Source organism: Fringilla coelebs (genome assembly GCF_963513975.1).
Source record: "Fringilla coelebs genome assembly, chromosome: 12".
NCBI classification, from domain to species: Eukaryota; Metazoa; Chordata; class Aves; order Passeriformes; family Fringillidae; genus Fringilla; species Fringilla coelebs.
The window spans coordinates 21,775,387-21,803,206 of NC_140038.1; the positions used below are offsets into that span (position 1 = coordinate 21,775,387).

General features: G+C 51.4%; 3 protein-coding genes across 3 annotated transcripts in view; 1 reads left to right on the forward strand and 2 right to left on the reverse strand.

Annotated features, from left to right (window-relative positions):
• SPG11 (SPG11 vesicle trafficking associated, spatacsin) overlaps positions 1-8,594 on the forward strand; it is a 28,510-nt gene extending 19,916 nt beyond the window's left edge. Inside the window, exons 30-40 of the mRNA XM_084213945.1 lie at positions 212-899; positions 1,674-1,810; positions 2,458-2,656; positions 3,470-3,607; positions 4,125-4,258; positions 4,612-4,719; positions 5,257-5,425; positions 6,037-6,125; positions 6,555-6,710; positions 7,229-7,380; positions 7,925-8,594. Coding sequence (XP_084070071.1) covers positions 212-899; positions 1,674-1,810; positions 2,458-2,656; positions 3,470-3,607; positions 4,125-4,258; positions 4,612-4,719; positions 5,257-5,425; positions 6,037-6,125; positions 6,555-6,710; positions 7,229-7,380; positions 7,925-8,108 — 2,154 coding nt within the window. The 3' untranslated portion in view covers positions 8,109-8,594. The remainder of the gene's footprint in view (positions 1-211; positions 900-1,673; positions 1,811-2,457; positions 2,657-3,469; positions 3,608-4,124; positions 4,259-4,611; positions 4,720-5,256; positions 5,426-6,036; positions 6,126-6,554; positions 6,711-7,228; positions 7,381-7,924) is intronic.
• Positions 8,595-8,739: 145 nt separating this feature from the next.
• Positions 8,740-16,680, reverse strand: EIF3J (eukaryotic translation initiation factor 3 subunit J). The gene is made up of 8 exons (XM_084213946.1): positions 16,561-16,680; positions 16,372-16,472; positions 12,898-12,955; positions 12,570-12,661; positions 12,043-12,157; positions 11,094-11,252; positions 10,049-10,122; positions 8,740-9,740 (listed from the first exon to the last, which is right to left on the reverse strand). The coding sequence occupies exons 1-8, from the start codon at positions 16,586-16,588 to the stop codon at positions 9,612-9,614; spliced, it is 756 nt and encodes a 251-aa protein (XP_084070072.1). The 5' UTR covers positions 16,589-16,680; the 3' UTR covers positions 8,740-9,611.
• A 1,831-nt stretch (positions 16,681-18,511) lies between these two features.
• CTDSPL2 (CTD small phosphatase like 2) overlaps positions 18,512-27,820 on the reverse strand; it is a 29,593-nt gene continuing 20,284 nt past the window's right edge. The window contains exons 5-13 of the mRNA XM_084213844.1: positions 27,378-27,590; positions 26,476-26,554; positions 26,095-26,206; positions 25,177-25,263; positions 24,175-24,237; positions 23,481-23,560; positions 21,867-21,993; positions 21,541-21,636; positions 18,512-21,090 (exon numbers count right to left, since the gene is read on the reverse strand). Coding sequence (XP_084069970.1) covers positions 21,025-21,090; positions 21,541-21,636; positions 21,867-21,993; positions 23,481-23,560; positions 24,175-24,237; positions 25,177-25,263; positions 26,095-26,206; positions 26,476-26,554; positions 27,378-27,590 — 923 coding nt within the window. The 3' untranslated portion in view covers positions 18,512-21,024. The remainder of the gene's footprint in view (positions 21,091-21,540; positions 21,637-21,866; positions 21,994-23,480; positions 23,561-24,174; positions 24,238-25,176; positions 25,264-26,094; positions 26,207-26,475; positions 26,555-27,377; positions 27,591-27,820) is intronic.

Below are 27,820 nucleotides of genomic sequence, written 5' to 3' on the forward strand. Positions count from 1 at the left end.
AGTTTTATTTGGGGAGAAAAATAGATGGGTTTGTCCATCAGAGGGTGTAAGGAGATGGTGTTTAAGGTCCCTTCCAACCCAAACCAGTTCTGTGACTTGTTGCATGTTGGGACACTTCCCTAAACCCAGTTTTCAGTGCTGCCCATCCTGTGTGAGCTGGAGTTTTCTTTCTTGGAAAGACAATCGTGATAAACCTCTGTGGGTTTTACAGGTTCTGAGGGATCTACATCATTTAAGAGACGCTGGCCAGTGGCATCAGAGCCAGACACGAGCCGAGTTCTGGAAGAAGTGCAACGACACCTTCAGTAGACATTCCATCTGCAGCCGAGCCGCGGTGGGGTTCTTCCTGCACCAGGCTGACAACGTGTGGGACTCCTCAGGGCAGGAGAAGACGACCAGCCTCGTGGAGAGGCAGCTGCTGCTCACCCTGGCCGGGCACTGGCTGGCCAAGGAGCCCGGGCCGGCCGTGCGGGAGCTGCAGGAGGTGGAGAAGCAGATCTGGCAGTGCCGCGTGGCCGAGCGGGCGCTGCTGCCCGAGGGCTCGGAGCCCTGCCCCGGGGCCCTGTGCTTCGCCAGGCTGGCTCGGGGCTTCTCCTTCGCCCGGCTGGCGGCCCTGGAGGCGGGCGGGCCCCGCGGGCTGCGGGCGCTGCCCGCCCGGGAGCCGCGCCCGGCGCTGGGGGATGCGGAGCGGGCGGCGCTGGGGGCCCTGCTGGGCGCCCTGCTGGACCGGGGCGGCGTGCACGAGGCCGCCCGGGTGTGCCACTACTTCCAGCTGTGGCACAGGGACGTGGCCCTGGTGCTGCACTGCAGGGCCCTGGCCCTGGGCGAGGCCGGGCTGGAGCAGCTGCAGCCCGAGGTGCGAGCCCTGCTGACGGCCGAGGCCGGCGCAGCCCCCGGCAGTGAGTGACTCTGAGCCCTGCTCCGCTCTCCCCTCCCTCTGCACCTCCCCAAAGCTCTGCAGAAACCCAGCTCCTCCTGCCCTCTCTCCCTGCTGCACGAATGCTCTTCTGAAAGCGCTCTGTGGCCTTGCCATGCGCGTGTCCCCGTGTGCTCCTGGTGTTCTGTGTACAATTTCCATCGGTCCTGAACCCTTCATTTCTCAAAGCTCTCAGTTCTGGCCCAGTAAAGCAGCACTGGGCTTTATCCCTCTTCCTGCTTTTAGAAAACACTCCCCCAGGTTTTTTTTCTGTAGCTGAAGCAAGGAAATGCTTTAATTAATATATTTTTCTGACTCCTTTGTGCATTATGAAGGGTTTGGTGTTTCTTGTTTAGTAGCGAGGCTAAGGCTGAGAATGTTTATCTGTAAAGTTCTCTGCATGTCTGTGAAGTCTGAGTGAGCAAGTTTCAGCTGGAACATCCCTTTCTAATACTGATGTGGAAAGCTGAATAGATGCAGAAGAGCATAAATGAACCCTAACCCATCAGGGAGGCTGCAGAACCCTTACTTAATCTTAGAAATTTTATATCTGAGAAATCATTGAGGATATTTGTGTTCTGCTACATTGTTTGTACCCTGAAACAAATGTAAGATTTAAAGAATCAGGGGCCAAGAGCTCAGTTTTCAGTCTGAGGAAGTGTTCTGGAATTGCTGCAGGTTTTGGGAGCCTTGTCCAGGTGTAAGGGAGGAGTTGTCTGCCTTTGTGAGATGGGAATTGTTGTTTTTTTGTTCCCAGCATCCAGCCTGGAGGATTGGACCCCTCTGGAGTGTGGGGATGATGCTGTGGTGGCAGCACTGAAGGCCCTGGCAGAGGAATGTGTCCACGGCAGGGGCTACTGCAGGCAGGTCCTGTGCCTCTACGAGCTCTCCAAGGTAAGGCCAGGGCCGTGGGCCAGCCCTGCTGGGGCTGGGGAGGGCAGGGTGAGGGGGTGAAGGTCCTGGCAGGTGCCTTCAAGGAGCTGCAGAGGGTGGAATTCCAGCCCTTTATGTGGGAAAAGGCCAGAGGCTTCCTGGCCATGAGGTGCTGAGATGAGCTTGAGCACAGCTGTCCAATTCCAGCTCCAGGTGATGCAGTCCCATCCTCCCAGGTTGCTCTCCTCAATTCGCTGCTGTTTGCACTTTTTGGGCCTGGAGCTGCAGCGGTGTCCTTGGTTCTGGGGCTGGAAAAGGATTGTTGTGTGTGACTGAGCTGTGAGAACTGCTAACGCTCTGTACGAAGTTCAGTTATACACCAATGCGGTACAGAATGTGGAAAATAGATAAAGCTCAAACTGAGGCATCACCTGTGGGTCAGGGATGCCCTGCTGGGTTTGTGTCCCCAGGAACTGAGCTGCTCCTTCGGGGAGGTGCTGTGGGTCAGGGATGCCCTGCTGGGTTTGTGTCCCCAGGAACTGAGCTGCTCCTTCGGGGAGGTGCTGTGGGTCAGGGATGCCCTGCTGGGTTTGTGTCCCCAGGAACTGAGCTGCTCCTTCGGGGAGGTGCTGTGGGTCAGGGATGCCCTGCTGGGTTTGTGTCCCCAGGAACTGAGCTGCTCCTTCGGGGAGGTGTCGGCGCGGGAGCCGCGGGAGGTGCTCGGGGCCATCCTGGCGCGGCGGGGGCCGGAGCGGGGCCGCAGAGCCCAGGCCTTCATCACCTGCCAGGGGCTGCCCCCTGCCACCGTGGCACCTCTGCTGGCACAACAGATCACCCAGGAGCTGCTGGCCTCGGCCCAGGGAAAAGGTGGGCACAGGCTGCATTTGTGCTGGGGCTTGGTGTGGGCACAGGGAACAGGTGGGGACACACCTGGGCTGTGCTGGGGGCACAGGGAACAGGGAACACACCTGGGCTGTGCTGGGGGAACAGGGAACAGGTGGGGACACACCTGGGCTGTGCTGGGGGCACAGGGAACAGGGAACACACCTGGGCTGTGCTGGGGGCACAGGGAACACACCTGGGCTGTGCTGGGGTTTGGTCTGTGCACAGGGAACAGGGGACAGGCCAGGTTTGGTCTCTGGGGGGATTGGTGTGTCCCAAAGCAGCCCCTGCACTCTGTCCCTGAGGGCTCAGCTCTGCTCTGTGAGCATTGTCTGCCTTGTGTAAAGTTCCATACAAATGTTCATTCCTGTGTCCAGTGTGGTGTTGCAGTAGTTAAGGTTGCATTTTTATGGACTTAAACTTAGTATTTTTTTTAAAAGGATTTTTAACCTTAGTCTTTGCTGCCCCACATCATCTGACTTGGAAATATCATGTGCATTTCCCTGTGTACAGCATGACAAAAGGTTTTCCCCTTTCTTTTTTCCTTTGGGAAATGAGGGGCAGCTGTATGGCTGACCACTAGGATTTTGTTGGGTTGAACTGGTAAAAAAGTATTTTCTGATTGTTAAATTTAACAATAACACCCAAAGTGTCTTTAGGATTGTTGTCCCAAGTCCTCAGCCAGTCTGGATGATACCAGATTGGTTTGTTTGGGGTTTGTTAATTAATGATAAGAAATAATAGATGTTCTCTCCTGGACAATCAGCAGTGGTGACAGAATTTTCTCTCTGGCCACAGGGCAGAAGCAGGCTTGGAACCCTGCAGTGGAGAGCCAGGAGCTCCTGCAGCTTGCCAAGCTGTGCCAGGATCACACCTTGGTTGGGATGAAGTTGCTGGATAAAATCTCCTCTGTCCCCCGTGGGGAGCTGTCGTGCAGTGAGTAAATGGCAAATCCTGCCTGGTGTAACCTGTGTGTAACTAACGTGGCACCGTTGGCTTAAACTCGCAGCTCAAAGGGGAGGCTCTGCTGCTGATCTCAAATTTGATATTCAGTTAGTAGAGCTGAGGATGTGCACAGTAGATGGGGGTGTTGCTTAAGGGTTTATTTTCCAAACAAAATTCAGATTTTTGTGCTAAGCGAGAGGTGCGAAATGCAGCCAGGGAGTGACCTGAGCTGTCCTGGTGGTTTGTTACAGAAGGGGCATTGCGACCTTGTTCATATTTATCACAGTTAGGAACTGAATGTTTCAAACCCAGATGCAAAACTCGTGCCCTTCCTTTTCCCAGTGCAGGGCTGGCAGGCAGTGCAGTGATGATGTGTTACACATTTGTCAGCCTCGGCTGGGGGAGGCTGGAGCTTCTGTGCTTGTGTGTGTTTTGTGTTTTCTGGAGAGCGGCAGTAATCACTTCCTCAGCCCTTGAACTGAAGTACCAGAATTCTTCTGCTCCTCAGTTACAGAGCTGCTGATCCTGGCCCACAGCCTCTTCAGCCTGACGTGTCACATGGAAGGGATCACCCGAGTGCTGCAGGCAGCTCGGCTGCTCACCGAGGAGCACCTGGCTCCCAGGGAGGAGTACGGGCTGGTGGTGAGTGCCCCTGGGGCTGGGGCTGGGGCTGGGGCTGGGCCTGGCCTGCCCGGGGGTGATTCAGCTGCTGGGGGAATGTGCTGCTCTCTGGCACTGGGCATCTTTGATTGCTGCCTTGAAGGATCTCCTGGAGCCTGGGACGTGCCTAGTGGAATGGTGTCTGCTGAACACTTCACAGCCTATTTTTATGAGATAAAACAATGCTCTTTGAGCTCCCTGTGGGACAGCTGCAGTCTGGGTTGGTTTAGGAGTACCCCCATGGCTCAGGGGCACACGTGCAGCCAGGGCTGCCCTGGGAGGGGAGGGGATTGTTGCACTTGCCTGGAGCTGCTGAGGTGCCCTGGTGTCCCCAGGTGCGCCTGCTGACGGGCATTGGCAGGTACAATGAGATGACCTACATCTTCGAGCTGCTGCACCAGAAACACTACTTCGAGGTGCTCATGAGGAAGAAGCTCGACCCGGTACGTGAGGGGCAAACGTGCAGGGAATTTACACCCAGTTTACACAGGGTGAAATTGTCTGGGCATTTTACTTCCTGAGTAAAACTTACTTCCTGAATCAAGAGTCAGGTTTCATAGAAATAAATTAATGCTGGGGTTTATTCTTATTTTAGTTGACCATTATTTCCTAATTAGTTCAGGGCTACAATGAGAGCAGCGTTGAAGCTTCAACTTGGCATTGTCAGAGTTTTAACATCCTGCTTTGCTTTTATTTGCAGTTAAAATTTCATGGGGGTTTTAAAAATCATAGATACTCATAGCTTTGTTTTAAGTAAGCCATAAAGAAATGTCACATGTTGACATTTGTACATAACGAAGCGCACAGGGGCTGGATTTCCATCGCCAGTTGAGCGTGGGTGTGGGGCAGCTGCTGGGTTTGGGGGTGCAGTGGTCCCTTTTGGGGACAGGGGGCCTGTGGATTTGGGGGTGCAGTGGTCACTTTTGGGGACAGGGGGCTGTGGCTGCAGGGGTGGTGCTCAGGGTGCCCTCTGTGCCCAGAGCGGGACGCTGAAGGCGGCGCTGCTGGACTACACCAAGCGCTGCCGGCCCGGCGACAGCGAGAAGCACAACATGATCGCGCTGTGCTTCAGCATGTGCAGGGAGATCGGCCAGAACCACGAGGCTGCCGCCTGCACCCAGCTCAAACTCATCGAGTGCCAGCCCTGGGGTGAGCGGGGACAGACGGGCAGGGGAGGTCCCGGGCTCCTGGAGCAGCCCCGGAGCTGCCGCTGCCTGCGGGAGGCTCCTGCCCTGAGCAGCTCCCCGGGTGTGCACAGGGGCTCTGACATTCGGGGCTCTCTCCTGGTGTGATGTTCCCATGGAGCGGGTACAGACACAGCCAGGTGTCCTCAGCCCACAGATGGGACACAGTGGCCTTGCAGGGGCTCTGTGAAGTGCTGGGGGTTCTCTGTGAGTGTGGCACCCGCGGGGTGAGCTCTGCAGCGTGGGCAGCCAGTGCTGTGAGAGCAGCGACACCAGGAGCTGTGCCAAGGGATTTCTGAGTGGTCTGGCAGTGGTCAGTGCTGGGATCTGCCACAAATGTGTGGCTGGGGTTTCTTTCCAGCCTCCAATCACTCAACCAGCTCCAGCAAAGCTTTGGTCCATTAACTGAACAGGCAGTGAGTCCCTTCCTGCTTTTTTAATACATAAATTTTGATTTAGTTTGTTGGTGCTTTATGAGACAACACCAGGGACAGACTTGGCACTGGGAGGGAGTTTTGTAACTTACTTTATCACCTTTATAAATAATTGGTTATTCCTTCTTTTTTCCTGTTTCAGAGGAGTCTCTTCAGGATGTTCCAAATTTAAAGAAGTTGCTGCTGAAAGCTGTGACTCTCTTCATTGATGCAGCAGAGAGTTACTCCAAGGTAAAGTGAGATGGAATGATTTGTGGAGCACGTGTGGAGTGGGCTGGTCTGGGAGAACACAGCGAGCTGCCCTGGGGAGGGTGTGCAGGGCCCAGTGCAGAAGGGATCTGTGTCTCTGCAGCCCAGTGGCACCAGTGGCATGGCTGATTCTAAGTGTGCTGTGCTGGCCCCTGCTCAGGCTTTAACAAACCCTGGGTTACAGGTGGGTTACACTGTCAGGGCAGGGACCATGAGCTTCATGAGCAAGGATAGAACGATTACAGTATTTAAACCCAAGCGTAATTATGGTGGAAGTATTTGTGGGAATGAAGCTTTGTTCAATGCTGATGGAATGCAGTGAATGTGAAGCTGCAGTGCTGTGTCACTGCTCTGAGCTCTCTCAGGGATGCTCCCAGGCTCCCCTGGAAGCTCTCAGCTGCTCTGTTCCAGGACTCGTGTGTGCGGCAGGCGCTGCGCTGCCGCCGCCAGATGCGGCTCATCACGCTCCAGCTGCACTTCCTGGGCTCGGGGCAGAGCACCAGGATCATCAACCTGGGCAGGCAGGACCTGCCAGGAGCCATCCTGGCCTTGCCCAGGTTCTACCAGGTGAGCTGGGCTCCCTTGGGGTCCTCTTGGGCACCACAGTGCCTGAGTGCTCAGCTCCTTCTCCTGGCCTCAGAGCCTGTGGCTGTTACCCCGACCTTATATCCTGTGGGATGGAGGGACAGGACACAGGGAATGGCTTCCTGAGGGGGTCGGATGGGACAATGGGAAGGAATTGTTCCTGGCAGGGTGGGCAGGCCCTAGAACAGGGTGCCTGGAGAAGCTGTGGCTGCCCCTGGATCCCTGGCAGTGCCCAAGGCCAGGCTGGATGAGGCTTGGGGCAGTCTGGGATGGTGGCAGGTGTCCCTGTTCAGGAGCTGAGGAAGGTTCACAGTGCTTTGTTACCCAGTATTTCTCTGCTGTATTTGTTTCCCTGTGTTGCACAGCTGCTCTCAAGAAGAGCAGCAAGGGGTGGGCAGAGAGAAGATCCCCAGTACCGAGTTCTCAGTGTGGAACGTTCTGTGCAATGAGTTCTCTGTGTGGAATGTTCTGTGCCATCCCCCTTCCTGCTCTCGCTGCAGGCAGCCATCGTGGCCGAGGCCTACGAGTTCCTGCCGGACTGGGCTGAGGTTCTGTTCCAGCAGGTGATCACCAGGGGGGACTTCGTGTACCTGGAGGAGTTCAGGCAGCAGCGGCCGCTGCGGCCCGGCCTGTTCGAGGAGGTGGCCAAGAAGTGAGTGAGGCTCTGCAGCTGTACCTGCACAGGGCCCCTCAGCGAGGCAGCAGGAAAGGGTTAAACTGTGCAGCCTGTTATGGGGACTTGAGACAGAATTCCAGAATGGTTTGGGAGGGAAGGGACCTTAAAGCCCACCCAGTGCCACCCCTGCCATGGCAGGGACACCTCCCACTGTCCCAGGCTGCTCCAGCCCCAGTGTCCAGCCTGGTCTGGGACCTTCCAGGGATCCAGGGGCACCACAGCTGCTCTGGGCACCAGAGCCTGCCCACGCTCCCATGGAAGGATGTGTTGGTAGGCTTGGTCCTTGGCACAGCATGGAAGTCACTCAGATCCAGCCTTGTCCTTGAGCTGGACAAGAAGGGCGCTCAGGGCTGGGCAGAGCAAATCCTTAAAATGAATCAGAGCAAATAAACAACCAGGAGATTCAATTGTAGATATTGAGTACGACCTCTTGTTGAAATGTCATTCTTGCAGGCCCAGAGCAAGAGTCTCAGGGGCCTGGGGAGCCTGTGTGTCTCAGTTCCATGTGCAATTGTTGCAGGGTCAAACAGCAGCACCCCCCTGCTGATGCTGCCCTGAGGAACCTGAAGCGGTTCCTCGCCCACTGTGAGGACATCTACACCTACTACAGGCTGGCCTACGATCACAAGTTCTATGATGTGGTGAACTCCCTGCTGAAGGACCCTCAGACTGGCTGCTGCCTCAACGACCTCTTATCCAACTGAATTCCAGCTGAATTCCAGCCCGGAGCACAGCCTGCAGGCTCACTGCTGATTTGCAGAGATTTTATCAATGGCCTGCTCATAGGGCTCTGCTGCTCTGTAAAAATGACTCCAGAAAACTGCACAAGGTTGTAAGTAGTTATATGCTGACTGCATTAACCTAAAATTGTGTTTTGTATAATAAATCTTACTGTTTATAAATTACATGAGTCACCAGCAAACACTGACTGGCCCAGGTGGGGGGGTGAAGCAGAGATCCAGCAGCCCTTTAAATTAGGGGCATGGGGGAGGAATTGCATCCAAAGAGGCTGAAAAAGGTGTGCAAAATATCCGGGCAAAGAGGGTGGAATAAGCAGAATCACTGCAGTTTTCAGGTACCCAATAGAATAATGTCTTCTTTGAGTCCAGTCTCATTTTTAAAATCTTGTACAGCCTTAAACAGCCCATTTCTAATTCTGCTATCTTGGAGTAAAAGAAATAATCAAGTGCAAATGTATTTTTACAGTCATTAAATATAAATTCCTTTCCAGGCCAATGCCATAGCCAAACTCCTAGCACAGCTCTGCTTTGCACCTCTCCCTCTTCAAGTATTTTTCCTGTCAGGCCCCAAAAAGAACTCTGCTCCAAGGCCAGCCTGGTGAAGTCCTCAATAGTGATTTTTATTAAATTAGTTGCTTTATAAAACATTGCAGATGTTGTAATTGTTAACATAACAATTTGCCCAACTGTAGGAACTGCTGCAGTTTGCTAAGCAAGTTTGGTTTTTAATGAAAGAAAACGGCCAAGTTGTGAGAGACCCACCACAACCCAGGAGAGCCCCAAGGAAGTCGTGTGGCTTGGTTTTTTCTTTTACACTTAACCCCTTAATTAACTGTTAAAGAACACCCAACCCAGACAGCTGCATTAGTAGAAATTTAAATGAATGGAACTAAATAAACTTTGTCCTTGAGACACAAGTGGGTTTTGCCTTGCTCTGCCCCACCAGGTGCTGTTCAGGTGTCAGGCTCTGGAGCAGTGGCTGTCCCAGGGGACAGGCTCCCAGGTGCAGTATTCCACACTGAAGTTAGCAGTTCCCTTCCCAAAATACTGAAATCCTCAAGCTCTAACTCAAGACAAAGCGACTGGAACTCTACGTGCACACCCTGCCCTTGCTGCAAACTGCTCTTGCTCAGCCCTGGCCCTGGAGCAGGGACAGTTAAGGCCATGTCATGGAGCTGTGCTGGTTATAATCCTTCACCTTGTTCCAATTCCTTCCCGATTTAGTGGCTGTTGCTATGAATAGCAGCAGTGCCCATTATCAGAATTTTGGGTTTTTAACTGCAATTTACAGACCTTTTCCGTTCCACCCCCGCCCGGAGCTTCCGCCCGGACCCGGCACCTCCAGCCCCCAGCACACAGATACTGCAATTCTGATTGTAGCATTTGGCAGAATTTAGAGGAAGAAAGGTTGTGCTACATGTTTAAGGGATTATGGGCAACAGAAAGACAACAGAAGGGAGATAAATGTCACATGAAGTCTTCAAAGTCTTGCACGTACTCGCCGTCGTAGCCGCCGTAGTCGGCCAGGTCGTCTTTCATCGTCGCCTTCAGCCCCCCGCCAGGCACAACACCTTTTTTCTTCTTTTTGGCTTTATTCTGTGCCAAGAGGACCAGGGTGGTTATTGCACAGGCCCAGAGTCTGCCATTACCCCAGCCAGGCTCAGCCCAGTGGCACTGAACAGCCACAGCCCCTGCACTGAGCGTGGCCCTGCCCATGGTTTCCACCCCACACTTGCTCTTCCTAGGAAAGTTGTGACAGTTCCAGGTGTCCCCAGCTCCCTGCACCACAGCCCTGCCCCCCTTGCCTTTCATCCTATTTCCCCTGGACTCTCAACAAGTAACTAATAAATGCAGGGGAGCCCCAAGCAGGGGCTGTGATCCCTGAGGAACAGCCCCAGCCTTACCTTCTCTTGTTTTTGTTTTTCACTGCATAATACTGTCAGAGTGTTTGTGATCTTTTTCAAATCATCCACCTCCACTGCATCAGAGAAGAAAAAAAAAAGATTCCTGATCAGCGTTGTTCTTATAAGGCAGTTAAGTAACATCTACAGTCTCTAAAACTAGAAATAAGCATTAGTGTAACTATGGGCAATTACTTGATTTAAATCAGCAGAACACAGAGTGGGTGGTTCTGGTCCTTACAATCCCAACAAAGATTCCAGCTGGTTCCTTGGAAGCCTGAGCCTTGTAGAAGGTAAAACTTGCAAATAAAGTTACTGAACACAAGGGTCTTACAGAGACATTTGAACAGTAAAATATGGAGACAGTAAAATATAGTAAGATGTATTAAAAGGAGCACTGGATTAACAATAAATTATTCTGTTTATCAATAAATGGTGTGAGAGGCTGGCAGTCCCTCCTGTTAGGAGCTCTGGAATCCCTCTGAGATGGAAGCTGCCAGCTGGCATGATGGATGTACCCAGCTCCTCCTGGGATCGAGTTACCCCTCACTGAAGGACAAGTGGGTACAGGACAGGAACCGTCCCAGCCACTGCTCCAGCCACCAGGGCACTGGGAAAAGGAGTTTAAATTACTTCATCTTTGTATAGTTACATGCTGAATTCCAGAACAGTTAATCTGCAGTTCCAGAATTACATGAACTCGATTTTGTAATACTTTCCCTCTAAATGAGGCATTCAAAATTATCTGCCTCAGAAAATTTGCTCTTATTATTATTTTAGAAATGGCTTCAAGAAAAACACATAGGGTTTAGATCAGCATAAAAATTCACAGTTTTTAGAGAACTGTCTCTAACCAACGTGCAGAAAAAGCACTCTTGCACGAGGAGAGGATCCATAGTGGAGTTTGTGGGAATGGAATCAGGTCAGCGCCTCTGTTAGTTTGTTAGTACAAACTAACAGAGCAATCCCCTCTGAGCACTATCACAGCACGTTTTCCACTTCAGCTGCAGCCAGCTCTGGCAGCAGAGCTGGGGCTGTCTGCACTTACAGGAAATACAGACGTCCCGAAGCAACGCTTCCAAAAACCCGGCGTAATGTAAGGACTTCTCGTACTGTGTGATCTTCTCCTTGAGCAGCTTCCCAAATTCCGTGAAGTCATCTTTGGAAGAGGGGTTCATGGCATCTATTCCACAAGTGCTATTTACACCTGCAGGGACAGGCAGGGGTGTTACAGAGAACATGAGCTGTGAGCCCTAAAAGGGGGCCTGGCTCCCACCTCCCTGAGCTCTGCTTCCCCACAGCCAGGGCTCATCCCTGGCCTTACAGGAAGGAAGGAAGTTTGCTGCAAAACTCAGTAATTTCATGGAATCCCTGAATGGTCTAGGATGGAAGGGCTAAAACCCATCCAGTGCCATCCTAGCAGGGCAGGGACACCTTCCACTAGCCCAGGTTGCTCCAAGTCCATCCAAGCTGATCTTAGTCACAGCTTCTCTGGGCACTCTGTGCCAGGGCCTCCCCACCCTCACAGGGAACAATTCCTACCCAATATCCCACCTAACACTGCCCTTTGTCAGTGGAAAGCCATTCCCCCTTGTTCTGTCACTCCGTGCCCTTGTCCCAAGTCTCTGTCCAACAATTTCTGAAGCTGAGTCAAACTCAGTAATTTGACCCAGCTATTCCTGTTCTCTGGACAACCTGCACCAGGAAGCCCCTTTTCCCTCAAATAAACAATTCCTGCCTTAGCCTTCTGAGTGCAGAACTCAGCTGGTTCTTTGCAGCTGTGCACACCCCCAAGCTCTGTGACATCCTCTCCTAAGCAATGAGCTGAATCATTCACCATAATTAAGGAAACTCTTCCAGTTTGAGGAATGCCGCTGTGCATCAGCATCTTTGCTACTTCCTTGTTTTCAGTGCCCCAACTTTGTGTGCTGAGCCAAACCCTGCCCATGCTTTGCAGGGTCCCAGGGGTTTATTTATTTCCTGCTGCTTTAACTCACCAAAGGTTTCCTTTGCCAACTCCAGGTCTGACTCCTCTTGTAACTTCTTTAGCCGTAGTTTGTCTGCCAACTGTTCTTCTGGTGTGAGCTCCTTCTGTTCCTCAGGTGCCTCTAACTGCAGGGAGAGCACACAGGGAGAAGGTGGCATTTTAAAGACATGGAGCCTTCTCCAGAGCCACTGCATCACCCACTGCTGCCTGGATTCAGGGCACATGGGAAACCTGGAACCCACTCCCCGCAGTCCCAATACATTGTTCATTTCACAAGGAATGGGAAGAGACACCAAACTCCCACTCCTGCCTGTTCCATCCCATGCTGCACACAAAGGAACTGGGATAACACTGATCCAATCCCTGGTTAAACTACACAGGAATTAAAGCTCCCAGCCCCAGAACGGGATCATGTACAAGACCTAAGTTTGGTTTATCAGATGAGTCAAGACCTTTTCAGATCTTGCTCAACCTCCAAAAAACCAAATCAAATCTGCCCTCTGAATTTTATGTGACCCAGAAGAAATCAGGACTTACCCTTTTTTTAAGCTCTTCTTGCTTTTTTTTCTGTAGCTTTTCTTTTTCTTTGATTTTTTCTGCTATTTTCTTTTTTTCTGAAACTTTCGGTTCTGTAAAGGGTGGAAAAACAAACACAGCTCTCAGAATTCTGATGATTTTTTTTCCCCCACAACCACAGAAACACTGGAAGCCACCGAGCTCAGTTCCTGGGACTGAGCAGAGAGTTAAAGACATTTCTGTTAAACCCAGCTCCAGCCCCATTCAGGTTTGATCCCCACACACCCCAGACACAACCAGTGTCTGTTCCCATGCTGATACAGAGCCAGGGGTTATCTTGAAGTCTCACCTTGTTTTACCTCTGTCTCCTTCACCTCCTCCTCTTCCTCCTCATCATCCCAGTTATCCTGCAAAACAGTGAAGATCCTTTTACAGAGACCTGTAACCTCTTCCAAAGCCCACAAACCCACTGATCTGGTATCAGAGTGAGGGAGCCATGGCAGCTGTATCTCAGGGGTTTTTGGAGCTGTCCACACTGGCTGGGGCCAGCTCTTACCATGAAAAAGGCAGGTTTTGGTCAAACAACCAGCTTGTGTCAGTAATTACAAAAGCCAGATCACAAACAGTCAAACACCACTGACACAAACAGGACTTTATTCTCATTTCTGCTATTTTGAGACACTGAACATCCCTGAAGGATGGGCACAGCACAGCCCCACTGGAAACCCCCAGCCCAGCTGAAACCATGTCAGACCAGCACAGGCTGTTCTGTCCCACAGCACCCAGGGCCCCTCTCCTGGGCTGGGAAAAGCTTCCCCCAGCTGCAGGGATTTTCTGGGAGGCCACAGCAGAGGCAGTGGTGCAGAGCCCCACGCTGCACTGGGATGTGCTGATCCAAGCAAGGAGACACCGAGTCCTTCCACCAGCTCACCCCGGATAATTGGCACCTGCAGGGGACTCGGCTTCCCTTCCACATTCCACCCAGCTGACTTGAATTTGGAGCAGCATTATTTTAGCTCACATCTAATTAACTTTGCTACACCCACTGCTTAAATAGTTCCACTCAGCACTGAGGAGCTGCCTCAGCCCCAGCCTGGCCAGGCTGCCAGTCAGATGCAAACTGCAGAGGAAGAGCAGCCTGGCCACGAGGGATTCATCCATGGCGCTGGGGTGTCTGGGACGCTTCACAGAGGGCACGTGGGCAAGGACTCCACACCATGAGATGTGTCCCAATCCCATCCTGCCAGCCTTGCCTGGCTCATAAACCCAGGGAATCCTGCCAGCCAGGCCTGGTTTAGAAACTCCAGGGAGCTCTCCTGGAGGAAGAGCCAACTGCCCCAGCGCTGTGTCCTTGCAGTGATACAGTAATTCCCGGAGAACACATTCATTCCCCAGTATTTCAACACTGTTTCTGTGTCCTTCACCGGCCCAGGGCCCCGGGAACATCCTCCCTGGGGCTGGAAGGTGGCAGGGACTGGGCACTGGCTCTCAGCTCCATCTGAGCTCTGGGATGGAGCAGGCACTGCCCTGCTCTGACTGTGCCAGCCCTGAGTCAATAGATGAAAATTCCTGGCAGCAGGCCTGACTTCTGGGGAACATGTGCTGGGGAACACTGAGAGGAGTTTTGTTACCAAAGGTGCTAATTTTAAACCCGGGAAGTTGACGTTTCCCAAATCAACAGTTACTGCAAGTTCATTACCAAAAAACCTTCCAAAACACAGATCTGCAGATACAAAGCACATTCCACAATGTGAGATGCCTCAGGAAAGCCATGGCCAGAAAACACTTTGTGCTGCCACTTTAGACCACCTCATCTCCCTCACGTGGGGATTTCCCCATGTGGGCCCCACACTGAGGGACCCAGAGCCTGAGCAGGGGCCTTTGGGAGCCTGGCAGGAAGAGCCAACCAAAGGAAAATAAACCAAAATAAAACACCTTTCTTTGCTGGATCCTCTCTAGATGCAGCTCTGGCACTAAACCCATAATCCCTTGGAAATAGTTAAGCAACTGCATCCTTACTACGTGTAAGATGTAAAATGTCTTCCCACTGCCAGAGGGCAGGGATGGATGAGATATTGGGAAGGGATTGTTCCCTGGGAGGGTGGGGAGGGACTGGGATGGAACTCCCAGAGCAGCTGTGGCTGCCCCTGGATCCCTGGCAGTGCCCAAGGCTGGGCTGGACAGGGCTGGGAGCAGTGGGAGGTGTCCCTGAAATGGCAGGGGTGGCACTGGATGGGATTTAAGGTCCCCTCCAACCCAAAACATTCTGGGATTCCATGTGGGGCATGTTTGTTCCTTTATTAAGCAGAGACTCCTCAGGTGTCTCCTGGAGAAGCACTCTGGTCCAGTTCTCCTGGACACATTCTAGCCAGCAGGTAAGCCTCTCACTTTCCAAGGAAGGAGGAAATGCAAATGTCACAAACAGCCTGAGCTACAGGTGTCTGCACACACCTGTCAGTCACAGAGCTGTCAATCACCCACACCTGTGTCAATCACACACACCTGTGCCACTTCCATCCTGCTCACACTCATTCCCAGTGCCTGGAGCTGCTGTACACACACCTGCCCTTGTCCTGCTGCTCTAATATGACACCTGGGACACTGGGCTGGGGCTACTACTGGATTTAAGAAGAAGAAAGCTAAGCATAGAATCACAGAAAGTTGGTCATTTCAGGGTTTTTAAAAGATGAACTACTTTTTCCGTACTGTTTATGGCAAGAACTCCACCTGAGCCCCAAGAAAAACTGCTGGTGCTTTTCAGAGATTCTGGTAACAGTGTTCTCAAAACCAGCCCTGAGTCCTCACTGTTACAATGTCCCAGGGCTGGAGGAAACAAAAAGGTCTTTAGTAGTTGCCTTATTCCACTGACAGAATCCCGGGATGGTTTGGGTCCACAGGGACCTCAGAGACCACCCAGCTCCACCTCTCGCGTGGGCAGGGACACCTTCCACTAGAGCAGGCTGCTCCAAGCCCTGTCCAGCCTGGCCTTGAAACCCATCTGGCGTGCTCCCTGTGCATTCCCTGGCACCCCTAAACACTATCCATATGAATATGGAGGTGTCTGTGGCACCACCAGCCTGCCAAGGGGAGCGGAGCAGAAGCAAACAGCCTTTGAGGGAGCTCAGCCTGCAGAAGCACCAGCAATGATCATCCACACGTTTTATCCCACTTCCGTGCAGACACCACGCTGAAACACGGCAAGATCCCACCTCCTGGGGTGCGGAGAAGCAGGAAAATCGGGTGGAAAAGACGTGCTGGTAGAGCACAGAAGCTTCTGGTCAGCAGCAGAAGCACCAACACAGCACTGCCGTCATCAACCCCGTCCCGACGCCTCACCCAGCGCACCCCACTCAGCGCAGGGCCCGAAAGGCTGCAGACAGCGGGGGGACAGCGCCCTACAGCCTGGGAAGCAGCTGGAGAGCAGCAGGTGGATCCCCAGAGAGCGGGAGGTGCCGCTCCGGGGCGCCTGTCTGACCCTCCCTGCGCTGCAGGTCCCGGGCAGCGACACCGGCTGCGGGCAGGGCGGCTCGGCTTCTCCTGGCACTGTCACCCTGACCGACCGCGGAGCCGCTGCCGCGCGGGCGGAGCCGCCGTGCCCGGGAGCCCCGGGGTGTCCGGCCCGGCCCCGCCGCCTGCCGAGGCCCGAGCCCGGAGCCGCGCTAAACCCGCCCGGCCCGGCGGGGCCCCGAGCCCCCGCCCCGTCCGGACCCGCGGCCCCGCACTCGGGCGCCATATGGCAGCGGCCCGCCCGCCCCCGCCGCCCCCACGGCGGGCCCCGCAGCCGCCGCGCCGCGGGGTCCCGGCGGGGCCCGCCCGGCCGCACCTTCACGTCGTCCTCCTCATCCTCGCCGGCCCAGCGGTCCCCGGCCACCCCCGGCACCAGCCGCTTCGCCACCGGCTCCACCACCTCGAAGCTGTCGGCGTCTGTGGGGAGAGGAGCGCGGGTGAGGGGCGGGGAGCGGCGCGGGGGGGCCCCCGCCGGCCCCGGGCCCCGCGGCCCCGCCGCACCCACCCCACGAGTCCGCCGCCTCCGCCGCCATCTTGCCCCGACCGCGGCCGCCGGGCAGCGCCGCGCGGGGCACGCCGGGACGGCGGCGGTCTGACCCCGCCCCGCCCCCGGCCGCGCCCCCGGCAGGCGGGGCCTGAGCGCCGCGCGGGAACGGGGCGGGAACGGCGGGGAGAGGGGGCGGGAACGGCGGGGAGAGGGGGCGGGAACGGCGGGGAGAGGGGGCGGGATCGGCGGGGAGAGGGGGCGGGACCGGGATCGGGACCGGGAACGGGAACGGGAACGGGATCGGGATCGGGACGGGGAACGGGATCGGGACCGGGATCGGGAACGGGATCGAGAATGGGACCGGGAACGGGATGGGGAACGAGATCGGGATCGGGATCTGGGCCCGGATCGGGATCGGCCCTGGGCCCGTCCCGCTCCCCCGCCCGCAGTCCCGGGGCTCTCTCGGGCCCCGCCGCACGCCCAGCCCGGGAGCGGAGCGGAGCGGAGCGCAGGGAGCCGGGCCGGCAGGATCCCGGCCGCACCGGGCACGCCACCGCGGGGTTAGCCACGCCGGGGCGCCAGGCTCTCCTTCCCCTCTGTCCTGTAACGTGGAACAGAGAAACGCTGGAATTGTTCACCTCTTCGCTGCCGCTCCCAGCTTCTGGGACAATCCCAGAAGTGGAAAAGGAGGACAGATTTTGTCTGAAGATAGTAAATTTAAAACGTGTCTTTCATAAAGCAAATCAATGATCTCTGTATACACCTGTGCAAATCACAGACACGTGTCTAGGAAAAGCACAAAGGAAAAATAGACTTCCAGATTTATCATCCTTTTCCTGTCCTTCTCCATTTTCCAGAGAATATAAATAATAACAGACAGCTCAAACAATGTCATAAGTTATATCCTCACCAAGTCTACAGGTTCACAGGCTCAGGGTGCTGTGGAGATAATCACAAAATTGCCAGGAATCGTGCAGTAATTTGAAGTACGTTCATATTGGAATATGTAATTTGGAATGCTAAGGATTTACACAGAACATTTAAATTTTTCCTTGACAGAAAAACACAGACACGACTTCTTCCACTTCAAGGCTGAAAACTGACAGAAGCAATGTCTTGACTTACAGAAAAGTGAGGCTCAGTGAAGGATGACATCAGCTAAAAATCATAAAAACAGAATCCAGAGCATAAGTATTTAATTAAATCTTTGTGCTTCTGTAGACTAGAAATGATTGCAGAAGAAACAGAAATCCAACAGACTTCTCCTCCCATCAATATTTTACAAGATTGGGCCCCATCGGTACAAATGCCATTTTTGCAAGTACCAAGAACAAGAACTCCTCCTCCGCCGCCGCGGGTCCCTCCTGCCCCGGGGCTCGGTGATTCCCGGGGCCGCGCTGCTGGCAGGGACGGTGCCGTGCGGGGTGCAGGGCTCTCGTCACCCCCGCCAGGGCCGCTCCCACATCCCAGGGCTCTTCCCCAACGTGCCTTCGACGCCTGCCGCCGCAGCACCGCGGTTTGGGAGATTCCAGTCCGGTCCGGGCACATTCAGCCTCCCTGCCGCATTCAAAAGCAATGGAATTGTCAGGCGGGGTGAATCCGAGGTGGGGCAAGCAGGAACACCCAGGCGAGGGCCACTCCAGGGAAAACAAAGGCCTGAACAGGTACTGCCACCGAAGGGCTGGGAGGTGTGACATGGAACAGAATCCACGGGGACACGGCAGACAGGCCAGCACAACCCAGCACAGACCACAAAGGAAATCATTCAGAACTTTGGAAACAGGATGTGGTGCTTTCCGTAAGGACAAGACCATATTCCATAAGGAACGAGTGATCCGGCTGCAGGGTGCCCTGCTCGGGGGGCACAAGCCACACTCACACCTGGCTGAGCCCCCCCAGGCACGGGGGCGGTTTTGGGGACACAACCTGACCCAGAGCTCGGCACAGGAACAGGGAACTCCCCCTCGAGATGAACACGGCAGAAATAAAACCTGTGGATGAAAACTCTGCTTCACACCAGAAAGGTTTGCAGGAGGCAGAAGCACTCTGCAGAGTTCAGCGATAAACACCAGGCTGGCAGCACAGGAAAATATCAATATTTAATATGTTTACCGAGAATCTCCGTCAGTCCCGTTGTGCACCGCTGCAGAACTACATCCCCTCCTTTACATTCGGGTTTCCCTCGCGGATCTGACGGGCACAACACACACACAGCTGGAAAGTGCAACATGCCTTTGGTTTCCTCAGCTCTGGAAGCACTTCTGGGATGGCTGGAGCCACAGAGGACCCGGGGATGTTACTGGAACGGGCGAACATCCCATCACAGCTGGAAAAGGCCCACGAGCTAAAGCTGGGCTCCTTCTGGCAGATCCGTGAATTTTACAGTTCTGTGATGTGGAGAAACTGGGAGGAATCTCCCGTGAGGCAAAGCTTCAGCAGGGAACTGAAACCCCTCAGATTCAGATTTACATCGCAAGGAACGAGGGAGAAACGGCTGCAAACCAAGGGGCAGCTGCACACAAGCTGCCCCTCCCTTCCAGAGTCCATCCATCCATCTCTCCATCAGCTGCCCAGGGACATGGCTGCACCAAGCAGATGTAAAGGTAACGTTCTGTACATTTTATTTCAATAAAGACATAAGACAAACAGCGTAAAGATGCCCAGATGCCCTAAAGATAAATACATTTAAAAGATTCTCATTAAAATGAATCTGTAGTATTTCTTTCCTGCAAGCAAAATACCTTTCTTTAAATACAAAAAAATCAGTATTCTGAATTGCAAATGTTTTCACTTTTTTTGCAGAAAATCTGCCATGATGATTTTGTTTTTAATGAATAAGGATTTTCCACAAAACAGGCTTGCTCTACATGCTAAGTTTTAACAGTTCAGTGACACCATGTGCTAGCTACATACACAACAGATAATATAGTAAGAAAACACTCAACCTGATGAAAAGTTAAAATCTTCATTAATACACTGGAAAAAGTTGACATAACTCATGCCTTTTAAAATCAAAAATACAAAAATTAAATGTTTTGCTAAAAAGATTTTCCTTATTTTAAGGACTCATTTGAAAATGAAGCTGCATGTAATTTGTACAATAAAATTGTACAAGTAAACAGGTAATATACATAAAAAATTAATTGACATACTTCTCAATTATCAGCTGTCCACCTTTAATTTCCAATACTGTACTTTCTTATCAAGCATACAAAATAGCAAACTTCTCTTTAGAAAAAGTGCCGTTCTGTGACATCTTTTACACAAAACCAGTCCGAGCCTGTGGCGTGGTAATGCAGTCGAGAGGCAAAGCTTCCTAACTCGTACAAATCCTACCTTCCGTAAAAAGCCTCCCTCCGGGAAAGGCGACTCCCACCGCTACAAAAATATCCCTCCGGGGCGCTGCATTAGAGCCAGGGCCGGGCCGTTCCCTCGGAAACCAGCGGGATGGCAGGGCAGCCCTGCCCGCCCCGGAGGCTGATCGGAACCAGGAGTGTCGCAGGAGCCCTGCCCGGAGCAGCCCGGCCACAGCTGCCGGTGAGCGCGGAGCACGCCCTGCCCCGGCCGGGCACAGCAGAGGGTGAGGTATTCCTTGTCCATCGTGGTGCCACTGCCAGCTGTGCTCTGTCCAGAGGACGTGCCATCGCAATGGTTTAGGATATTCCCAATATTAGTAATTCTTATCTTCGTCTTATCTAGCCAGTCTCTTGATTTTTGAAAAGGTTTCGACTACAGTAGAATATTACAGAAAGAAAATATAAATGCGGGGTTTCTTTTTTTTTCTTTCTAAATGAAACTTACGTGGGCTAAAACTAGAGAATATTTTTAAACAAATATACAGGATGCAGGCAGACAAAGCAGGGAAACGGCCAGCCAACTGTTTAATAAAAAACTAACAAAATTTGGCTATTTCCAGAAAAACTATGAAGCGCCTCAACTAAAAGGAATGCATAATGAAATTCTAATCTAATACAGGTCAAAAATGTAAAAAGGTTATAAACCTTAACAGGAAAAATAAAACAACTTTTACTGGCCATTCCTGTTGAAATGAGAATCTTAAAAGTAACAGAAAAGTGGCTACAAACCCACTTAGAGCACCGAACAGAGAGAAAATCCGAGTCCGTTTTCAATCTCTGTTGTATCATAAAATCCTGTGTTTCTACAGGTCAAACTGCTGGTGGCAGAAACAGAATTTTCTTTATAAACTGCAGATGTCCTGTACATAAAAAATTTCCTTGGAGTTGCACTAGTTCTAAAGACTTTTCTGTTCTAGCCTCCCTACTGCGGGTACTGGATTGTACTGATGGCGGCAACCTCAGGTGTAGAAAGTCTCTTTCTGTAACCCTTGATCATTGTTGGGCACCAAAGATAAGAAAAGCAAGACGGGGTACAAAAATGCAAAATTTCAACAGTAATGGCAATGTTTTGTATTAGTCCAACAGGGTCCTGCATTTCCTCCCCTCGGCAGCGAGAGCAAAGGCTTTAATCGGGGGGTAGCAAATCATGCAAGCGAAATCTGTCTCTGATGTGAGGTCGGACGTCTTCGTTCTGTGGGGGAAAGGGCAGGTTTAGGAGAATGAGCACAGCCAGAACCCCACTGAGCAGGGCTCCTCGCCTGACACCCCTCTCTGAACACACAAACGGGAACCAGGCACGATGCCGCCCCAGAGACTTACAGGAACAACTCCATAGCACCCACAAGAGTTCAGGAGTGACTGATTGGCCTTTCAGGAGCAAAGACACACTGCACAGCCAGCAACAGGCACTGTGGCATCAGAATGATCACAGGCTCCCAATTTCCTGACGGCTGATGTCACAGTCCCACAGCCCTGCGTGTTCAGCACAGTCAGCAGTGACAAGCCCCCTTCTGCTGTGCGAACACGTCCCTGGATCTTCACCAGCCTCAACCTCAGTGACTCAGAAACCCTTAACAATAGGTGAAAATATTAAAGGAACTCACTGACAGTTCTGGGAAAAGCCAAGAAAGCAAATACTTACCAGCTCTACTAGTTTCTCCAGAAATGGAATCAACTTTAGGAGTTCATTATCATTTTTATCCATGAACCAGCTTTCTATAGGAATTCCATTGGAAAGCTGAAGTTAAAATACGAAAAAAATCATCAACACACAATTTATGTTTAATTTATCTACAAATAAGACTTGTGAACTAGCACTTGAAGGAAAAATGTTTCCAAGTTACAGATTCCTCAGTGTTTTTCCCACAGTTTGGTCTGCAGACTTCAATACCAAGCCCCAAAGTTACATTTCCCTGTCCCCCTCAGGAAGTCCTGCCCCCTGAGGTGTCCGCCGGCCCAGCCCCTCACCTGGTAAGCAAAGGCTTGCGGTGAATTGTCAATGATGATGGTTTTGGAGAGGTCTCTGCCCAGGATGTTCAAATCCTTGATGTAATTCCCTTGTACACACACACAATGCTCACGGAAGAGTCGATGCCTGTCGTTAAAGGGAAATACTCATTAATGAGGCCAAGGACAACATCCACACTGCACCCAGAACACACAGCTTTGCCAGCATTAGCCAGTTTTTTCCTCTTCCCATCTCCTGTCAGAGAATCGTGCCCCTTTTCTGTTCTCTTTAGAGATTTTTACTGGTAAAATGCCCAGTTCTGGTGATTTTGCACTAACCCGGTTCTGGTTAGTTCCATTCCCAATAGGGCCAAAACGTCCCATCAACTCCTTCCCTTCCCATTAGGGCCAAAACATCCCATCAACTCCTTCCCTTCCCATTAGGGCTAAAACATCCCATCAACTCCTTCCCTTCCCATCAGCCTGCTCCTGTGTAATTCATGACAGAAGGCATGGATGGATTGACTAAGAGGACTCAGACTGAAAAGCCAGCAGGAATAAAACCCCCATCCCATGGCACACCCACAGAACTCTAAATTGTGAAGTGGGCAGGTTTGGTGCTGCCCAGCCCCAGTGCAGAGCAGCCCCTGCAGGCTGCCTGTATGTTTCAGTGAGCGCTCAGGAGCTGCACTCAGCGTGCCTAGCTCCACGCAGGAGCTGAGCTCCCCACGTTGCCATGGAGGGAAGGGAGCTGCTGCATTTATATATAGAGAGTGAGTCACACGTGTGGGGCTGGGGGCAGAGCTGGGCCCACTCAGGCCAGCCCCAGCAGCCCCAGCCAGGGCTGGGCAGCACAGGACACCTCTGCAGGCTCCCAGACCCTGCCTGCCGCTCGTGCCGTCGGCTCTGCCCCGCGCCAGCAGCGCTCCCGGCCCCGCACGCTGGATCGGTGTCTGCAGCAAGGTGTGACACGTGGACACGGCCCCACAGCCTGTCCTGGAGTGCCAGCAGCTCCTGGGCACCGTCCTCTGGGGTGTCCCCACCAGGGAGGGCTTCCCTGGCCTGGGCACCCCACACAGGGAAAGCCCTGAGCAGAAATCAGTTTGGGTCCAGCACTGCCAGGGACAGTCCCGCTGCCAGGTCAGAGTGACAGAATCTCATCCCTGGAATTTCCTTCTGCCAACACTTCCCAACACAGCTCACTACTGAGAAATGAAAAACCAAACCAGCTCCAATACAAAACCAACAGACAAATGATTTTGCGATTGAATGAGAATTAAAAGGATGCTGACTGTAAAAGCCACAATTTGTAATAAATAACTCAAGTTATTAAGTTAAGTTTAAAAGTAATCAGGCACTCATTTAATTTCCTTTATTTGCACTGTGTACTCCAGAGCACATTTTTGATCCCCAAGAGGTCATTTCCCATGAGCCAGCCTAACAGAGACTGAACAGGGACACGCTTTGGCCTGGGGTTATTTTATCACAAGGCACCAATTCCATCACTTCAGTCCATTTTTCTCCCTCTCTTAGCCCAGGCAAACCCCAAGTCATCAGTCAGGCAGTAAGAAACACGTCCCAGCCCACTGGGAAGGCACAGGACTCAGTCTGCTCATGACATTATTCTGGTTTTACCTGACCAGCTGCTTTTTGGGGTCCAGGATGTTCAACAACTTGTCTGCATACACCTTCTTAGAAGCAGTAAACAGAATAATCTGGGGATCAGAGGAGAAAGAAGTCACCACTGGAGGTACAAGGAAGTGGATACAATTTAAAAATGAAACTCAAAGGTGGTTGTGGGAAATGAATTTGTAGAAAATTTTTAAAGCTTGATGGAAGGCTCACATAGTGTATATTTGCATGTAAACTTTGAGATAAGAAATGTTGACTTAGAAAAGTTATGGAATCGGATAGATATTGTTGAGAGAGAAATAGAATTAGAAATAAGTTTTAAAAGGTGGTTTTGTAAATAAGATTAGATATTTTGGAGGAATAGAATTATGAAAGATGTATTGTAGTAAGATTTATGAGGGGTAATTTTAGATGATTGGTTCTAAGGTATTTATAGTATGGTACGGTTAAAGTTGATAGGTTAAGAAATGTTTAAAGAATTGTAATTAGGAAATAGTTGGTTTGTGATTGTAATGGCGTGAATTATAACATTTGTATTATTTTACTTTTTATATGAGATTGAGAATAGAATAAAAGTTTTAAAAATGTTTTTTGGTTGTTTTATTTTTGGGTTAGAAAAGGGTTTAATCTGACAAATTGGTGTTTAGTGTGAGGGGTGTAAAGTGCCAAAGGGAGAGCTGGAGTGTGCCAGCTTTACCTCGTAGATCTGAGACATGCGCTCCAGGAACTCTCGGAAGAACGGCCTTAGCCGGACGTACACCTGCACAGAGAGGGGCTTCAGAAGGGCAGCACCACAGAGAGGGGCTTCAGAAGGGGCAGCACCACAGAGAGGGGCTTCAGCAGGGGCAGCACCACAGAGAGGGGCTTCAGAAGGGGCAGCTCCAGCCTCCCTCAGCACCACGCACAGAGGGGCTTCCCCAGCCTGCCCCCTGCCCCCTGCCCACAGGGTCAGCATCACACACAGAGGGGCTTCCCCAGCCTGCCCCCTGCCCCCTGCCCACAGGGTCAGCATCACAAGCAAACAGCAAGGATCAGGTTCCTGTGTAACAGCACCCCAGTGCTCCAGCAGCTCCCAGCCTGAGCTCAGTGGGAGCAGTAACACACTGACATCAGCCTGAATGTTCTGATGGAAAATTGGGTGGAATTAGGAAAAAAAAATGAATAAAATACAGATGTTGGACAATCTCTGTGTTATAAAAATGGAAGTGGTTGCTTTGAGCAAACACCCTGAGTCGGCTCTGACCAGCAGGGCAGCACCAGTTCAAGCCCTGGACACAAGAAATAAATCCTCTTCTGAAGAACCAACAACAACTACCTGAGCCTGGGGATGTCAGAGGGAATTAAAGAAAGGTTTCAGCTGTTTCTATAATTCCATAAACTCAACCACCACCCGCACAGAACTGCACACACAGAGAAACCATTCCCTGTAAGGAACTGTGGAGTCACAAGAGGCCCCAGCCAGGAGGGTTCTGCCTCCCTCTGACTCCAAGAGAGGGTTTGGGCTCACAGGGAGGAGCTGCAAAGGGGAACAGCTTCAGGGAATACACAATTTCCTGCCAGATCTGACCCCACAGCTTATCACCAGACAGGTGTAAAATGCCAGGCTGCTGCTTCTCCCTCTTCAAACAAACTGAGAACAACTGCACACAGCAAGGATTCCCACAAAACAAAATCAAAAAGTTTGTGTTTCTCCATTTACCTGGTAAATGACATCTTGAAAAAGAACTGGAAAAGTGAGTGCAGCATCTTCTAATTCATTTAGACTACAGTGCACTAATGTTTCATCCTAGAGAAAAAGTTAGATAAGAGAAAGAAAAGAGTGTGAAAAAACAACGTGGAAAATGGAAGTAGTCTTCTGCACTTTATGTTCATTTTAAAGCAGGTTTATTTAGAATGGAAACTGTACTTTTGTGCAAGTGCTGTCAAGACTGATGAAAATTCTTAGGATGAATTAAACATGTAATTATTCAAAATTTTCAGTAAAACCGTGTGCTGGGGGTGTAGCTATAAGGAGATATTTTATTTTGTAGGCTCTCCTCTCATTCAGTTCCAGCCTGTGTCTTTCAGTGTGAATAATCCACCCATCCCTATGATCCCAGGGATGGCTCAACTGGTGCGGCTCACAAAACCACACCACCATTAACGGGGCCTGAAACAACTTTCAAAACAGAGGCACTGAAACAAATCATCCTAAAGACAAATATATCTTATAGAGTATTTCAAAACGTGGATTTGTGCCCTTTGAAAATATTGTAAAAAGTATAAGTTTAATTTTTCATCAGTCTTGATGAAAGACACTCATAACTGAATTTTCCTATTTATTCCACCTAATTTTTCCTCCCCTGGATTTAGGGAAGCTTTATGGGGACAGATAAAAGTTTGAGATGCTAAAACTGTAATGCTTTTCTTTTTAAAAAAAATCAGGATGTAAGTATTTGACAAATGCAGCTCACATTCTATTCCTACCACAATTAATTATTTTTCAACTATTTTTAACTAAAATTATGCAACATTCAGCAGTCTTTGTTTAAAGCAAGCATAACTGATTTCCACAATGAACAAAATAAGGGAAATGCTCCATTCCCCTGCTCTGGTTTTTGTTTATAAAGTTATTTACCAAGTCTAGAACTAATGAGAACTCTGGTGTGCTTCTGGTTTTCAGTGGGAGAGCTGGCTTCCTGTTCAGCTGCTCTTCTGTTAGTGGGGGGACATGTTTGATGAAATAGTATCTGAAAAGAATAGAGATTTTGCTGTAAAAATCGACATTATTGAACTGCAATGTTGTAGCCCAACTTAATATTTGAAATATTTAAGGCACCAAAAGTAAGTATTTTAAATTGAAATAAAGCCCACATGAGCATACACTTTTTTTTTTTAAGCTCAGAGCTTTTGGAGTTCATTATCATAACATGAAAATGATCCAATTCAAATAGAAGTATCTTAATTCAACACCCCAAATGATTCATGTACTATTTCCAGCAGAAACACTGGCACTTACGGATCAAAGACTTCCCAGTCCTCTTCATAGGTGGCTTCTGCATGAGCTGATGAGTAGCCACTGTCTGGAGATACTGGTGCTGAAATTCAACGAAAATGACCAAAACAAAAAATAAAACAAAAAACCACAAGAGCTGGTCTCATTAGTGCAGTTCTTTAAAGTGACAATTTGCACTTGAGACTCGAGGGAGGAAAGCAGTGGCAAAGTCTCCCTGCAGCCCCAGCTCCCCTGCTCAGAGGTCACATTCACCCCTAACGCAAAGCTGCGCATCCACCAGAGCCTGCAGGTCTGGGGAGGGTTTAGTTCAGGATTTGATGCTGCCCATGCACACCAAAGTGAAATTTTTGTCAAAAAAAAGATGATGTCTTGTGAAGAAAATATGGAAAATGAATGGAGGGTCTGTGTGTTTCTCATTTACCACATGCTTCTAATACAAGACATCAAAATGTAGCAAACATCTTTGGAGACCAGCAAGTGTGCAAGTTCAGTGTTAATAGCAATTCTTTTCCTCTGGGATCTTTGATTCCATGGCAAGAAGAGTTATGAGGCCACCTGAGTTACACCAGGAACAGGTAAGTCCTGCCAAAACTGAGTCTTTGGTGCCTAAACCAGATCTGCCTACCAACCATAAAAATCAGTATTAACACTGTTTGCACACCCCAAGGGAAGGTGGAATGAGAGTCCCTGCCAAGGTGCTGGATTCCCTGGGGTCACCATGTCCCCTGTGGCACGGACCCTGTCCCTGTCCCTTACTCAGGGACAGGTGGGACAGGATCCCTGCTGAAGCACTGTCTCCCCCAGGATGACCCTGTCCCCTAGGATCACCCTGTCCCCCCGGATGGCCCTGTCCTGTGCCCCCAGAGGGCCCTGTCCCGCTGTCCCGCTGTCCCGCTGTCCCTTACCGGTGAGCGGGGGCAGGTCGCGGTCCCCCGGCTCCTCGGGCTCGCCCAGGCCGTTGTTGAGGGCCCTGCCCGGGCCGGGCGGCGCGGGGAAGGCGGCGCCGTTGGTGGAGGTGGCCGTGCTCGTGGTGATCTCGTCCACCTGCTCCATGTCCAGCTGCTTCACGATCTCCTCGGCCTCCACAGCCTGGCCCGGCGAGTCGGAGCCCGACGTTCCTGGGGCACATACCGAACGGCCTCACCCTCAGGCTGAGCCCCCGGCACAGCGCTCACACTCCTTATAACCTCACACACACACCAAGTCTCAGGATAATTCACCATATCTGCACGGGTGTGTGCCGCTAAAATGAGAACCCAACTGAAGACCATGACAATGACTTTAAAACATGTCTGGGGCAAGGAATGTCATCCCTTTGTTCTTCCTTCTCCTTATTTTCTTTTACTGA

What these genes read in the sequence shown, in the direction of transcription:
- EIF3J (XM_084213946.1), bottom strand. Translation starts at nt 16,588, where the DNA reads ATGGCGGCGGAGGCGGCGGACTCGTGGG. An exon ending in GTTGGCAAAGGAAACCTTTG is followed by an intron (nt 11,253 to 12,042) that starts GTGAGTTAAAGC and finishes CTGTCCCTGCAG; the next exon opens with GTGTAAATAGCACTTGTGGA. An exon ending in AAAAACAAAAACAAGAGAAG is followed by an intron (nt 9,741 to 10,048) that starts GTAAGGCTGGGG and finishes CTCTTGGCACAG; the next exon opens with AATAAAGCCAAAAAGAAGAA.